At 40.3% G+C, this 14,472-nt stretch overlaps 1 protein-coding gene across 1 annotated transcript in view; it reads right to left on the bottom strand.

The window, feature by feature from the left end:
• LOC127506172 (cadherin-7) overlaps window positions 1-12,555 on the bottom strand; it is a 54,640-nt gene extending 42,085 nt beyond the window's left edge. The window contains 2 exon segments of the mRNA XM_051882375.1: window positions 2,991-3,447; window positions 12,427-12,555. Coding sequence (XP_051738335.1) covers window positions 2,991-3,212 — 222 coding nt within the window. The 5' untranslated portion in view covers window positions 3,213-3,447; window positions 12,427-12,555.
• Between the last annotated feature and the right edge of the window lie 1,917 nt (window positions 12,556-14,472).

Raw genomic sequence — 14,472 nt, forward strand, 5'->3', positions numbered from 1 at the left:
CTCACTGTAAAACAGTTTCAGAGACTGTTGGGTCTTATGGCAGCTGCGTCCAACGTGGTAACTTTTGGCCTTCTGCACATGAGACCCTTACAGTGGTGGCTCAGGACCAAGGGGTTTTCTCCGAGGGGAAATCCTTTTCGCATGATCAAAGTCACGCGGCGATGCCTTTGTGCTCTGGTCATGTGGAAAAAGCCTTGGTTCCTGTCCCAGGGACCTGTGCTGGGGACTTCTCGTCGTCGCGTAATGCTTACGACGGATGCTTCCCTCACGGGCTGGGGGGCGATCATGAGTGGTCGCTCGGCTCAGGGTTTATGGGAGGACCATCAGCTCTCCTGGCACATAAATCGGCTGGAGATGATGGCGGTATTTCTTGCATTGAAACACTTCCTTCCAGACCAGACCTCGCGCTGCTCCCGGGAGTTCTGGAAAAAGTACGCCAGGAAGGGGTCAGCCTAATACTGGTGGCCCCGTACTGGCCGACCAGGATATGGTTTGCGGACCTAATGTCCCTGTTAGACGGCTCTCCATTGGAGCTTCCTCTCAGGCAGGATCTCCTGTCTCAAGCGGGCAGCACAATACTCCATCCCCGCCCAGAACTATGGAAACTGTGGGCCTGGCCTCTGAGGGGGCAAGGCTCATAGATTCTGGTCTCCCAACCGAGGTTGTGGAGACCATCCTTCATTCCAGAGCTCCCTCCACAAGGAAGCTATATGCATACAAATGGAAGTTGTTTTCTACTTGGTGTAGCCAACGCAATACGGACCCTGTCCAGTCATCTGTTAGCCTTGTGCTTCAGTTCCTCCAAGAAAAGTTCTCGGAAGGATTATCTCCTTCAACACTGAAGGTTTATGTAGCAGCCATCTCGGCTTATCACGCTCCTGTAGGGGGTTTCTCGGTGGGTCGAGACCCTCTCGTCATACGCTTCCTTCGTGGCATGCTGAGGCTGAGGCCTGCAGTACGCACAAGAACTCCAGCCTGGGACTTGGCTATAGTATTAGAGGGGTTAGCTGAGGCTCCCTTCGAACCACTAGGTGTCAGGAAAATTCCTCACTCTGAAAACGATATTTCTTCTGGCAATCTCGTCTCTTAAAAGGATAGGAGATTTACAAGCACTGTCGGTTGCTCCTTCGTGTCTGGAATTCGCGCCTGGTATGGTTAAGGCTTTCCTGCACACTAGACCTGGCTACGTGCCAAAGGTCCCCACCAACGTCCCGGGTCCTATTGTACTCCAGGCTTTCTGTCCTCCTCCTTTTGTAGATCCGGATCAGGAGAAACGCAATCTGCTTTGCCCCGTCAGGGCCTTAGATACATATGTCCACAGTGCTGCCCTGTGGCGAAAAACAGACCAGTTGTTTGTATGTTATGGGTCCCTTAAGAAAGGGGTCCCAGCATCTAAGCAGAGGATGAGTAAGTGGGTGGTCGAGGCCATCTCACTTGCCTATGAAGCAGTTGGACAGCCATGTCCTCTAGCTGTCCGTGCTCATTCCACCAGGGGTATGGCGTCCTCTAAGGCATTAATGTCAGGAGTATCATTGAATGATATATGTGATGCAGCTGGTTGGTCACCCCAGCACACATTCATCAGGTTTTACAACCTAGACATGAGTTCTACTCCGGGTTCCTCGGTTCTGTCTACAAGATCACAGACAGGCACTCGGTGATACGGTGTAGTTGGGACAGCGTTCCCATCACGTCATTCGACGTAGCGTCGATAGTTCCCATGAAAGGGAACGTCTCGGGTTACTGGTGTAACCCTTGTTCCCTGAGTAAGGGAACGAGACGCTACGTCACAAGGCCGTACCCCCAGCGTACCTGGGAGCGTCTTGCTTCAGCCATAATCCAGAAGCTAGCGTTCTTTGTTCTGGGTATGCTTTATAGTTTCCTGGTCCGTGACGTCACCCGCCTCTGACGTCTCGTCTCATCATTGGTTAGATACAGAAGTGCTTCACAACGCAATCACGCAGAGGGTTCCCATCACGTCATTCGACGTAGCGTCTCGTTCCCTTACTCAGGGAACAAGGGTTACACCAGTAACCCGAGACGTTTTTTATCCTCCATTCTGTCACATGATGGAGTTTGGGTTCTTGCCACTGTTGCCTCTGGCTTGCTTAGTTGGGGACACTTAATATTCAACAATATTATTGATTTGACTCTACTGACAATACTGGATGAGAACTGAACTGAGCTGGACGATGATATCACTGTTTTTCTGCAGATCTGTTTTATAAATGAAATTAACTAATTTATTAATTGAGAGCAGAGCTTCTCAAACCCACCACTGCACATTCTGTGTCCCCCTCATCCTTCACATCTGGTTCATGTCCTGCCATCTCTACAAATGAGCTGATGAGTTGAATCAGGTGCGTTTGATGATGGAGAGACACAGCATGTGCAGTGGAAACAGGACAGGTTTGAGAAGCTCTGGTGATGGCTCGTCATTTTAAAAATCCACTTTAATTATATTTGGAAACAAAAGCCACCAAACATTTCATTGATATCTGTTCAGAATCTGCAAGAGAAGTTTTTTCCCCTAACTTTTCTAATGAAGCCACTGGTTGACATCATGGTAACGGGCGGGGAACAGCTGTCATTGAACACTGAGACTCAGTATCAGAGAAAGAGCAGAAGGCCAGAATTAATAGACTTTCCTCAAGAACTGCAGTTTACTAAAGGGCAAAAGGTTCCAGAAATAAAGCCCCGCAGCAGAAATAAAAGGGCAAAAAGAATGTAATAATATTCTAAGATTTATGCCCGTTCTCTGTGTGCTGTGAAGTCTAGTCCGTAAAACCACTACTACATTACTCTGTACTGAAATTTTAATACCCATTACGCAGCTGACGTTGCATTAGTGCGTGCCCGGAAAGAAAAAAAAATACCTGTACATGTTATAGAGGACTTGACTGCACTTATTCTAAACATTAAACTTTTGTGGTGATTATTTAAAAAAAAAAACAAGACTTTTATGTGAGAAATGAGTGAAGAGTTCTTACCTTGCCCACATACAGCGGGTCGGTCCCGGTGTATTCCTCAAGCACAAAGAACTGATTCCAAACCCAGTTACGTTTCTGTCTTTGCAAGGCATCCTGTGAATGCTTGGGGCCTTTCTGGGGTCGATCAGGGGTCGCGTCAGCAGACCTCAGTCCCCAGCAGCTCATGCTCTGAACGGCGAGGAGCCAGACGGCACAACATGTGAGACGGCCACAAAAACTCATCTGGGGCAACGTGAAGGATCACCACAAGAGACGGATCAGTCTGAAAATGTTCTGAGATATTACCAAAAAAAAAAAAAAAAAAAAAACGCAGAGAATGAAATATTAAACCCTTGCAGTTTGTGGTTTTTCCTAAGTTTTTGGTGCACAAAACCCAGAAATCCTTGATGTGATTACAGTGATGTCATTCTGAAGGACAGTCTTCTCATGGTTCTTCTGCATGAGGAGTTTCTGATACCTATCAGAGAAAGAGAGATAAAACAAGGGTCAGAGGATCCTTCAACTATCGTAGACTTTCTGAAGAAGAGTTGTCCCAGCAAACCCCACTACGATGCTTGTGTGTTGGGTGGATAGCAGGGTGTTGTTAAAAGCAGTTGGTACATCTTGCTATGCAATTGTGAGGGTGATCTACCTATCAAAAGTGCGAATTGATGGGATTTTTTCACCCTACCCAGGCAAAAAGTGTAAGTCTGATCTATTTTAAAAGTAATAGCGCACCTCAGTTCAAGTTACACAACTGAGATATATCTGTAGTAAAAATGGTAGGAAACAGTTAAACACTTTAATGCCATAGCAAACACCACCCACTAGATTTTTGTATTTTCTGAGAAAAACTACACAAGTGTTCAAAATCTTTAAGAATGACTTACGGCAGATTCCTAGTCTCCTTCATTTGTATAAGGAGAGATAAGGAGAGTAATTTTTTTTTAATGAAGTGTTTTAAAAATGTGTTTTTTGACAGATGAACCAGCTAACAGGGAACATTCTCAGAAGTTTGGCTAACATTCAGGCAAGGTTCTCTCAAAGTAATGAACAAACATTGTTTCAGTAACATTAATAGTTCATTGTTCATTCAAACTTTTATAGTTGGTCATTTATATAATATTTCTTAAATGTTGCTTGTTTCAGAACCTTGAGAGAACATGTAGTAAAAAGTAACGTTCCCATAATGTTTGAAGAATGATACAATGTTCCCTTAACGCTCGTATAATTAAGAAAAAAAAAAGTTTTTAAACAAGGCATAAGTTTGATTTGATCTTTCTAATTTTAATGGTTATACTTAATTCAGTAAGTTTTAGCTACACAATTTCAGGATCAAAGGATTAAAGGATCAAATGCTATTTTTCTTTAATAAACACAAAGATATTACATAGAAGAAGGGGGGTTTAGGAGGAAGGTGAGGAGTGGCTGGAGATGGACAGGAGACAGAAGGAGTTAGCAGAGAGGAATACCACAGCAGAACTGGCGGAGGGAGGAGCCAAGGCAGAGTCCTAAAACTATTACTGGGCGGAGCCTGTGCGTCAACCAATGGTGGTGGAGTGGGACAAGGTTGAGACCCTAAGCGAAGCCACAAGGACGACAGCCCAGGGCGACATCGCAGGTATGGAAGGCAGAGGTGACGTCATAATCTCGAATCAGCGGCGAGGGTGGAGTCGAGGAGCTATGAGACACTAGTGGGCCAGGTAAGTCCTAGGTAAGGATACTGGGTGGGATCAGGTCATCCAGGATAGAGAGTGTAGTGGGTTGGAGAGGGACAAGCTCCATTGTGAAATTGATGAGCCAGCGCTCCTCAACTGGCTCATCTGAGAACTGTCTCACAGGACCTGACTTCTCGCTGGATCTGGTGATCGGCTCCAGCCTCGGGACAGGTGTGGCGACCTGCTCAGGCTCCAGGGTGGACTCTGTGGCTGGCACTAACTCTGGGCATGGAGGGGGCTCAAGCTCATGGTCTGCGGCGGGTGCTGGCTCGGGTTCAGGCTCAGTGGTGGGCATGGGCAGTGGCATCTGGCCGAGTAAATCGTCCATCCTGTTCCAGAAATGATGTTTCAGAGTTTCATCGTCCCAGCACGCCTCATGATAGAGTTCCAGGTAAGCCTCCACATAATCCTCCAGCGACCGGCCATTTTGTGAAACATAGTCCCCATAATCCATATTGTTGGTGGGTTCTTCTGTCACAACTGATGTGGTAGTAAACAAAATCATGACAATGAGGATCAAATGCTATCTTTCTTTAATAAACACGAATACATAGAAGAATGTACAGAGAATTGTAATGTAAAATACTCACATTACAGACGAGAACTGACAATGAACCGAATGAGACGGGGAGTATAAATACACAGGGAGACATAATAGCTGTCACGATCACCAGTGAGAGTGCCCATCATTGCCACCAGAGGGCACTCCACCCTGGACTATACACATCAGTTGGACTCCATTTCCCATCTACCCTCATACCTTGGACTGATCACCCTGCACCTGCTACCCATTATACAGTCACTCACTCGCACATAAAAGACACTTGCACCCACACCTCCATGCGAAGTCTTGTTTAGCACCGTCTGATATTTCTCAGCGGTTTCCCCTGGATTCTGTATTCTTGTGTTTGACCTTGGACTGTTACTAATTTCTGATTCTCTGCTGCCTGCCTTGACCCTTGCCTGTTCCTGGATTGTGCATGTTTGCTGCCTGCCCTGATCTCTGCCTGCCTTGGGACTGATTGTTTGCTGCCTACCCAGATCACTGCCTGTCACTGTTTCTGCCACGAGCTCATCCTTGCTGTTATTGTGTCTGTGAACTTGACTTCAATAAAAGCTGCAGATGGATCTTCACTCCGTTGACCCAATCCTTACAATAACAGACACCTGAATGTAATCAGTAGCCAAGGTGACTAACTAGAATGCAATAAAGACTAAACTAAACCGAAGCACAAGAAACAAACACACAGGAATGAAACTAACATAAAATACAACATAATCCTGACAGTACTAATGGGAGTGTCACCCTTCTGTAGAATGCTATAACAAACACTTTTTTATTAAAATAGCACAGTAACATATAATTTAATGTGATGAAGAATGTATAAGTACATATACTATATACATAAACGTCATTTACCACAGTTGTAAGATGCTGGAAAATGCTTGAAAAGTGCTTGAATTTGATTTTGGAAGGTGAAGATGCCAACTGCCAATCAATAGTACAGAAATTGTCCTTGACTTTAATAAACATAACATTCACATTCAAGACAAAACATATAGACTGTGGTTAGATTTGAGAGTAACATGATGATACGTAGGACACACACACCGCCTGTGAGTTGGAAAGGGCAGAAGACCTGAGTGTGTGGAATATCAATTAGCTGCTTAGCATCTTAGTGCTGATTCCCACTGCAAAATAACAACTCTGGCAAAGACTGATGATGATGTCTCATGTGGAATATCACAGTCACCACATATCTGCTGAAAAAAAAATCAGTAAACCAGTATGAATGTTGGTCCAGGATGGTTTATGTTGGTATAGTGCTGGACCATAAGAGTCATGCTGTTCTTAAGCAAAGCGCAGCTGGTGAAGATGGTCTTTCAAGTGAAGCTGGTTGACCAAAATGGTCTTGCTTGGTTTAGTGTGAGTAGGCCAGTTATCTGTATGAAAGCAAGAACTGTGGGGAAAATAATTGTTTTTGCATGTGTATTTCTACATTAATCACATTAATGATGTAAAGGAAACGGTTTTAGGTTTACGTATGTTACAATGGTTCCTGAGAAAGGAACAAGACGCTGGCTCAGTTGCTGATGCTATGGGAATGCCATCAGCATGTGCCGTGTGAAATACAGCAGTCACATGATGTCACTGGTACACCAGCATGTCTATAAAAGAGTGCCTGCAATAAACATCATCAACTTCGATCTGTCTGAAGAAAGACATGCAGGCATGCCTACTACAAACTATGCCATACTGAACAAATGCCTGCTCGCCAGCTGTGACTTTGAATAAATAGATGCAAACCAAGCATAGCACAACCTGAAGGGACTGCATGGGTTGCAAGACGCATACCAAGTCACCAAGAGCTTAGCACCTAGAGGCAGGGAACCTACCGCAGCTCTAATGCCCCTGAAAAACAGCACCGGGGCAGAACTGACTGAGACTGCAGCTACAGCTGTGTCCGCCTAAAACTTCTCCTCTGGAGAGGGCGGTCTATGGTTCCACCACATTAGCCATCCCCAGGCATCAGCAATTGAAAAGCTCCTTCAAAGCAACCCAACAGTCTTCCAGTGAAAAAACTGGGAAGACCGCAGGAGAGAGCGAGGGATGCCATCTAGTGTTCGACCATCTGCTCTAATAACTGTCTGCTCTACCCTCAGTCCTCTTTGGAGGAGAACAGTACCAGTACTTTTAGGAGATCCAGCTGGGAAAAACCTTCCAGCGGACCACCGGGGAAAGATGCAGCTGTATCTAGTCTACACTACCACTGCTAAAGCTGCAGAGGGCCGACTGAGGAAAAGTGAGGAAAAGGATGCTAAAAGCGGTAAAGCCCACTACTTCTCTGTCAACTGCCCTTCCTTGGGTGTCACGACTGGAAGACCTCTACCTCCAATCCACCAGGGAGCGCTCTGTCTAATTAACAACTTCTTTAAAAACAGATCAGACCGCAGCTCATTTTCAGTTTGCCACATCAACATTCCTACATGGAAAGACTTGAAGGCCTCTTTCCGAGTCTGTTCTGCCCATCTCAGGCATTTCTCTGCCAGCGATAGAGACAATTGCTTCAGCATGCTGTTGTTCAGCTGTTCTGTTCTGTCTTTCAGTGTTGTGCTGTTCATCCTCCTTAACAGAGCAATTATTGTAGGGTGATAATTAACACACATAATCAAATAATGGTACTGGTACACACACATATTTGTTTTCTGTCAGTCACCTTCCAGTGATTTCTATTGTTTTCATTCTGAGCTAGCTCTGATATTTTACATTGTCTACCCCTAAATCTAACCCTCAGACAAATGTTTCTGCATGTTTACATCTCATTTAGTATGTTTATGAAGCTGTTTTCCTCATGGGAACATCAGCTGGTCTAGGGAAGGGCAGGAGTACTTGAGAACATCACTTACTGAACTTCTGTCAAGCCAGCCATGATGAAAATAGTGATGCACACAATAATAACAATAATAATAATAATAATAATAATAATGTATTTTATTTAACAGCGCCTTTCATAACACCCAAGGTCACCTTACAAGCAAACAAGCAATAATTTATAAAAAAAAATGTAAATAGGTAAATAGCAATAAACAAATCCCATTCGCATCACAACAACTTAAAAGCACACATGCATCATAGAAACAGTAGAATAGGAAGTAAGTCATAAAAAAGCCTGGGTAAAAAGGTAGGTCTTAAGACAGGATTTAAAAGTATGCAGACTGTCACTATTAGGGATATCGAGAGGGAGAGAGTTCCATAGGCGAGGGGCTGCATGGCTAAAAGTTCTAGCTCCCATGGTAGTTAAGTGTATACGTGGTGACAAGAGAGAGTGTGAGTGAAGATCTTAGAGTGCGTGAAGGGTTATAAATATGAAGGAGATCAGTAAGATACGGAGGAGCGAGATTGTGAAGTGTCTTGAATGTGAGAAGTAGAATTTTGAAATCAATGCGATATTTCACTGGAAGCCAGTGTAGTCGCTGGAGAGTTGGTGAAATGTGCTCAGTAGAAGGAGTTCTGGTAAGAAGCCGCAGAGATCTGAACCAGCTGAAATTTATAGAGAAGTTTGGAAGGAAGACCAGTGAGAATAGTTGCAATAATTGATACGTGAAGTAACCAGTGCATGGATGAGAATTGCAGTGTTGTTCATTGTGAGGGAAGAACACCCAGACTCTTAACCTGTAGAGAAGGATAAATGGCATGTTGATCGATATCCACAGAAAAATTTTGTCAGAGCAGATCTTGTGCGTACAAGTAGGACCTCGGTTTTATTGCTATTAAGACAGTTATAAAAACCTGCAGGAAGAGCAGAGGAATGATTACTGGTGACACTTTCAATGAGTTCAGCGGCTCTTCACTTTATGACAAAACATGATGCCTAGAGTTTCAGTTTCCTGTTTTTGTCAATAAATTATAGTTTTAAACAAAGCCACTTCTTAGAAACTAAAACAAAACTAAAAAAAAAAAAAACTGCTTCTGCTTTAGTTGACTTATGTACTACTTTAGCTTACCTAATTTGACAATGAGATAAAATTGTTGACCCCTGTATGCCAAATGGCTTGTGATATTCCTTATTTATAATCGCATTGACTTGCAGCATCTGTTAAATGATTAAATGTAGATGCAAAAACAGCTAAACAGAGTGCAACTGAGTTGAACAGGGGTCTTGAGATGTCTTTAAAAGTTGAGTTATTTTAACTGGAAACAACATCTTAAAATAGTGGCAAAATGCTCAAAAACTGTGATGCAGGATGTTCTTCTGACATATACGGCATTGGCCATGCACTAACCAACAGGTGAAACATCATTCAAATGTTAAAATTCATAATTCAAATAATTTGCGTCTCATGAACCTGTAATTTCCTGTCTAACTGGGAACCTCTTGGCCAGAATAAGCTACAAAGTGGCTCTGATAGTCTGTGATTCTTCATCACCTCATAATAAAAACTGCTGTATGAGTGTCTTTAGCTCCTTATGTGTTTGTGGTTCACAATGTCTAAATAAAGCCTACATCTTACACACACACACACACACACACACACACACACATACTTTTTATTTACTTTTTTCTATCCAACGTTCCAGTCTCCATGTTCAGCGTGGAAGCTCATACAGTTGCCGCCGGTTTGCAGTACAGTTGTGCCGTGTACCAGCTGCTTTCACGCAATTATCAGGTTAATATCAGGTTAACTGACTCTTATCGTGTGCAATGGCTCACGACCTCCTGAGTGTCCGAACTCGACCACCTTTACTCGTTCAGTTTGAGCCACTGATAAGCGAAGGTACTGTCTGAATGAAGTGACCATTAAATAAGTGTAGAAATAAGTATTTTTCTAGTATATTTTCTAGTAGAAAGGTATTCACTTTGTGAGTGTAAATGTGCATATCTGTTTTTCAACCTTTTGACAATATTAGATATATCTCAATATGTATGTACTTGCTCTGTAATGTTCTTTATTTCTAAATCAAAATGTTTAATCCAAGAGTTAGAGTAAAACAATCAAAGCATCTGAGACGTTTCGACAGGTGTGATTGTAGTGGTCGTTACCTCGACTGTTCTTGATAGCTTCTTTTGTAACTATTCATTAGCGGAGAAGATAACATGTGATAATATATCACCCAGTCTACCAGAACTGCTAAATACACACACAGAAAAACATAATTTATTTAATTGTTTGAGCTTTCTCGTTCTGAAATTATGGGGGGGAATTCAATGCAAAGTGTTGAATTTTCAGTTCAGAAAACACGCTCAGATGTTTTATGAGCCATGAGTGTCATTAGCCTTCTTGATTTTCAGCACAATCTAATTCTACCACATGTCCCTCAATTTCATTTTCCAATAAAATATTTGTCTTTTCTTGAATTTTCTCTCGGTTTCGGTTGACTCATTTCTATCGCTTCTGTTTCATCAATACGATCCACCGCTCCAATATTTCACATGTATAATAAAGGGAGAATCAGCACCTGTGCCTTTGGTATTACAAATGAATAAATGTATTACAACAATCACCTCAGAGAGAGAGAGAAAAAACTCAGACACGACAAATGCATTTGAAATGACTATAAAAGAACAAAACTTCTACAGAGAAGATAAAAATAAGAATTAAACAATTAATGACGTCTCTAGCATGATATTAAGAGCATTCATCATACTTCACAGTGGAGCTGGAGTCGTTTTTAGCATCATATCACTCGTTTTGTTTTTCTTTATTCTTTAAACTTTAAAATCCACGAAATGCTTCTGAAGAGTCAGTCGTCTCAAGCTGTGGACGTCTCATTCAATTAGCACTTTTACAATTTCACAGTAATTTGCCTGTGATTTTCCTCAAGAAGTTTTTTTTTTTCTGTTTTATATAAACATTATAATATATATATATAAACATTTCAAATAAATGCTGCTCTTTTGAACTTTATATTCAAAGATCCATGAAAAATAAAATGAATAACGGTTTTCTTCAGACAGCAGTGGGTCGGTTGAGTGATTGTATCGGTATTCATTACCGGATTGGTTGTCCATGTTGAATATTAAATATATATTCAATATTAAACACATACACTAAACAAAAACATTATAGTTTTCCACATTGTATGAATCAAAATAATATCTTAATGAACAAAACAAAATTCCTACACTCCAACTAATGCAGTTCCTTTCAGGGGCATCATGCTTTTTTATTGGCAGAAAAGATTTTAAGCAAACAATATAATAGTTCTTTATGCACATATAAGATGTTTGAGTCCAGTGGTGCAGTTTTTGTTTAGCAGACTAATAAATTATGGCACATAAATTTGAGTCTTTAATAAGCATTCATTTATTATTATTATTATTATTATTATTATTACTGTTGTTGTAAAATAGACAACTTTTACATTCTAATAATATTTTATGTGCACGTGTTCCTGGGGGAAAAACACCAGATCCGTTTGTGGATGGATGAATATTTCAGACAGAATCTTCAGAAATGACTTTACTAGAGAGAAGTGAATGGGTGATTTCTGCCAAAGACATTGAACTCACAATAATTAATCATAATTAATAACTAATATCAACAATTATTACTATTATTAATATTATAATTTGGAAGTTGTATTCAAAGTCAATTTACAAAATTCATGCCTCAGTCTGGATATAGGCATTACACATCTGCTTCACTTATATTATCAAAAAAGGTTAAAATGGTAGGAAAAAAATATATCATTTATTAATATTATAGCTTCTGATTAATGTTCCTTACAGTTTAATTGACAGTCCCTTAAAATAAGATTACTGTAGACTACTGTACATGTATAATACATAACAGATATAGTTACAATTTACAAATGTTAATATTCATATTAAATGATCATGAACTACTGACCATGTGTTTGTAAATGACAATAATCTAAGCCTTATATTTTACTACTATAATTATAATAAAAGTACTCTTAATATACTCTGAAACACAAGCTCATTATTAAAGATAAGTGTCCCACGTAAACTACAGCATCAATCCCCACCCAGAGAAACAGAGAAATTAAACCAAGCCATAAACACTGAATAAAGCATATTCTCATCTGAGTGTCTGTCAGTAATTTTGAACTATAAGCGCATCTCAAACTCCTTGAACTGAACACGAGAGTGGATGGAAACATCGTGTAATATGAAGACGTGATTTATTCTCTTTATGTTGTTTTATGGCTGTAAATGTCCATCAGCAGGACCGTTATAACAACTCATTCATCACAGACACACGTGAACACTCACCTAATGTGACTGTAGAGAAACATCCGCAGAAGTTCTCGCTTCGATATGATCGTGTCGACCCAACGAGCTCAAGCAAGAAAAGACATCAGAGAGACGAGGATCAAATCCTCTAGTGTGCTTGATGCTGCGAGAGGCGAGAATGAGCAGGCAGAGTCTCTCTCTCTCTCTCTCTCTCTCTCTCTCTCTCTCTCTCTCTCTCTCTCTCTCTCTCTCTCTCTCTTCCCAAGTCTGCAAAACTGCAAACACACTATCAGCTTTATTTATTTAGCCTATTTAATGAGCCTGTAAGCCTGTGCTTATGTAGAGATATAAATTGTCCTTTATGTTTCTGTTTGCACATTTACAGTAAAACACATCAATGCCACTTTTTTCATTCTTGAAGTGAACTTTTTGTCTGTATGGTGAATAGATTCACTGTTTTTCGTCTGGTGCATATGGCGCTTCATCCATAGCATTCACACAAAGAGCACGAATTTCTTACGCTTGAACGGACAAATACACATAAAAGTTATAATTAGCTAAAGCTGATAGTATTTATGTTACTAAAAGAAAGCCTAAAATATAGCTTGACTAAGTGATCCAACTCTGTCATATGTCCTCTATCAGTATGCAATGAACATGACAGTTCAAATGCGTTTATTCTCTACATTTTATTTCTCGAAACATAACAACATTATTCTCAAAATTTAACGAGTTTATTCTCAACATTTATTTCAACTTTTTTTTTCTCAAAATTGAATGAGTTTTTTTCCTCAAAACATAACGACTTTATTCTCAAAATTTAATGAGTTTATTCTTGACATTTTATTTCGACTTTTTTTTTTAGTTTAATCTCGCTTAATAATTACTTTAATCTCGAGATGGTTTTATTTTTTTATTATTGCTTGGCCCTAATCCTCTTCCGTAGCTTTACAATTTGCAATTGTAAAACAAACTTTTTACAAAATGCTAAACACAGTTCTCTGCATTAGACATCATTCAAAACTAACAGCTCTTGTGTGTCATTTGGGAAACACTGGCATTTAAATGGCACACTCATTTACCAATTACCTATATGTGTGAAAACACTTATACTTAATTTGTTCACTTAGAAATCAAAACACATTGTTTTGAGAAAGAAATGATTTATTTTTACCTTCTTGCATTTCTGTTTATTGGATAAATATACCTAATTTGATCGTAGAAATCAAACCCTTGCATTTCTGTTTACAGTTTTTTGTTTTGTTTTTTCAACTGCTTACACACAAAATCTTTACTTGTCACACAATTTCTGAAACCTGACACTCAAACACCAGAACCACACACCAATTCTGCAAAACCATACACTAATTCTCGGCCTTCGACTCAGTTTTCAATTTCATAAAACACTTTTTCAAGCACAACCATTGTTTCTGTCCAATTACACATGGTTGATGTATTTCTTTTCTTTCATACTGTGTAATACTGTATTCACAACCACAAATGCTTACAGTGAAAAAATAAATAGTTTGGTTTCAAACTTGCTTTCGTGTTTACTGCAATTCTTGGATTTGTGTAAAGTACTGAAAAAAGAGGCAAAGTTTTGAAAATGTGTGTAAGCAGTTGAAAAAAACTGTAAAAAAGTTTTGAATGAAGTGTTTGCTTTTGCAAGAGATGTGTGACATTTGCATGTTGTGTAAACGCGAAATGGACCCATAGTTTCAGAAATTTTGTGTAACACCGTGTCTACACCAGACACAAAATTAACGGAATGCATAGCTGATATCAAAAATTGGATGACCAGTAATTTCCTACTACTAAATTCAGAAAAAACAGAGATTGTAATTTTTGGACCAAAAACTTCTTCACGTAATAACCTAGAATACTGTCTAACACTTGATGGCTGCTCTGTTAAGTCTTCGTCGTCTCTTAGAAACCTGGGTGTGCTCTTTGATACCAATCTTTCATTTGAAGGCCATGTTACTAGCATCTGTAAAACCGCATTCTTCCATCTTAAAAATATATCTAAACTACGACATATGCTCTCAATGAAAAATGCAGAACAGTTAGTTCATGCGTTCATGACCT

The sequence above is a fragment of the Ctenopharyngodon idella genome, chromosome 23 (assembly GCF_019924925.1).
Source record: "Ctenopharyngodon idella isolate HZGC_01 chromosome 23, HZGC01, whole genome shotgun sequence".
Classification (NCBI taxonomy): Eukaryota; Metazoa; Chordata; class Actinopteri; order Cypriniformes; family Xenocyprididae; genus Ctenopharyngodon; species Ctenopharyngodon idella.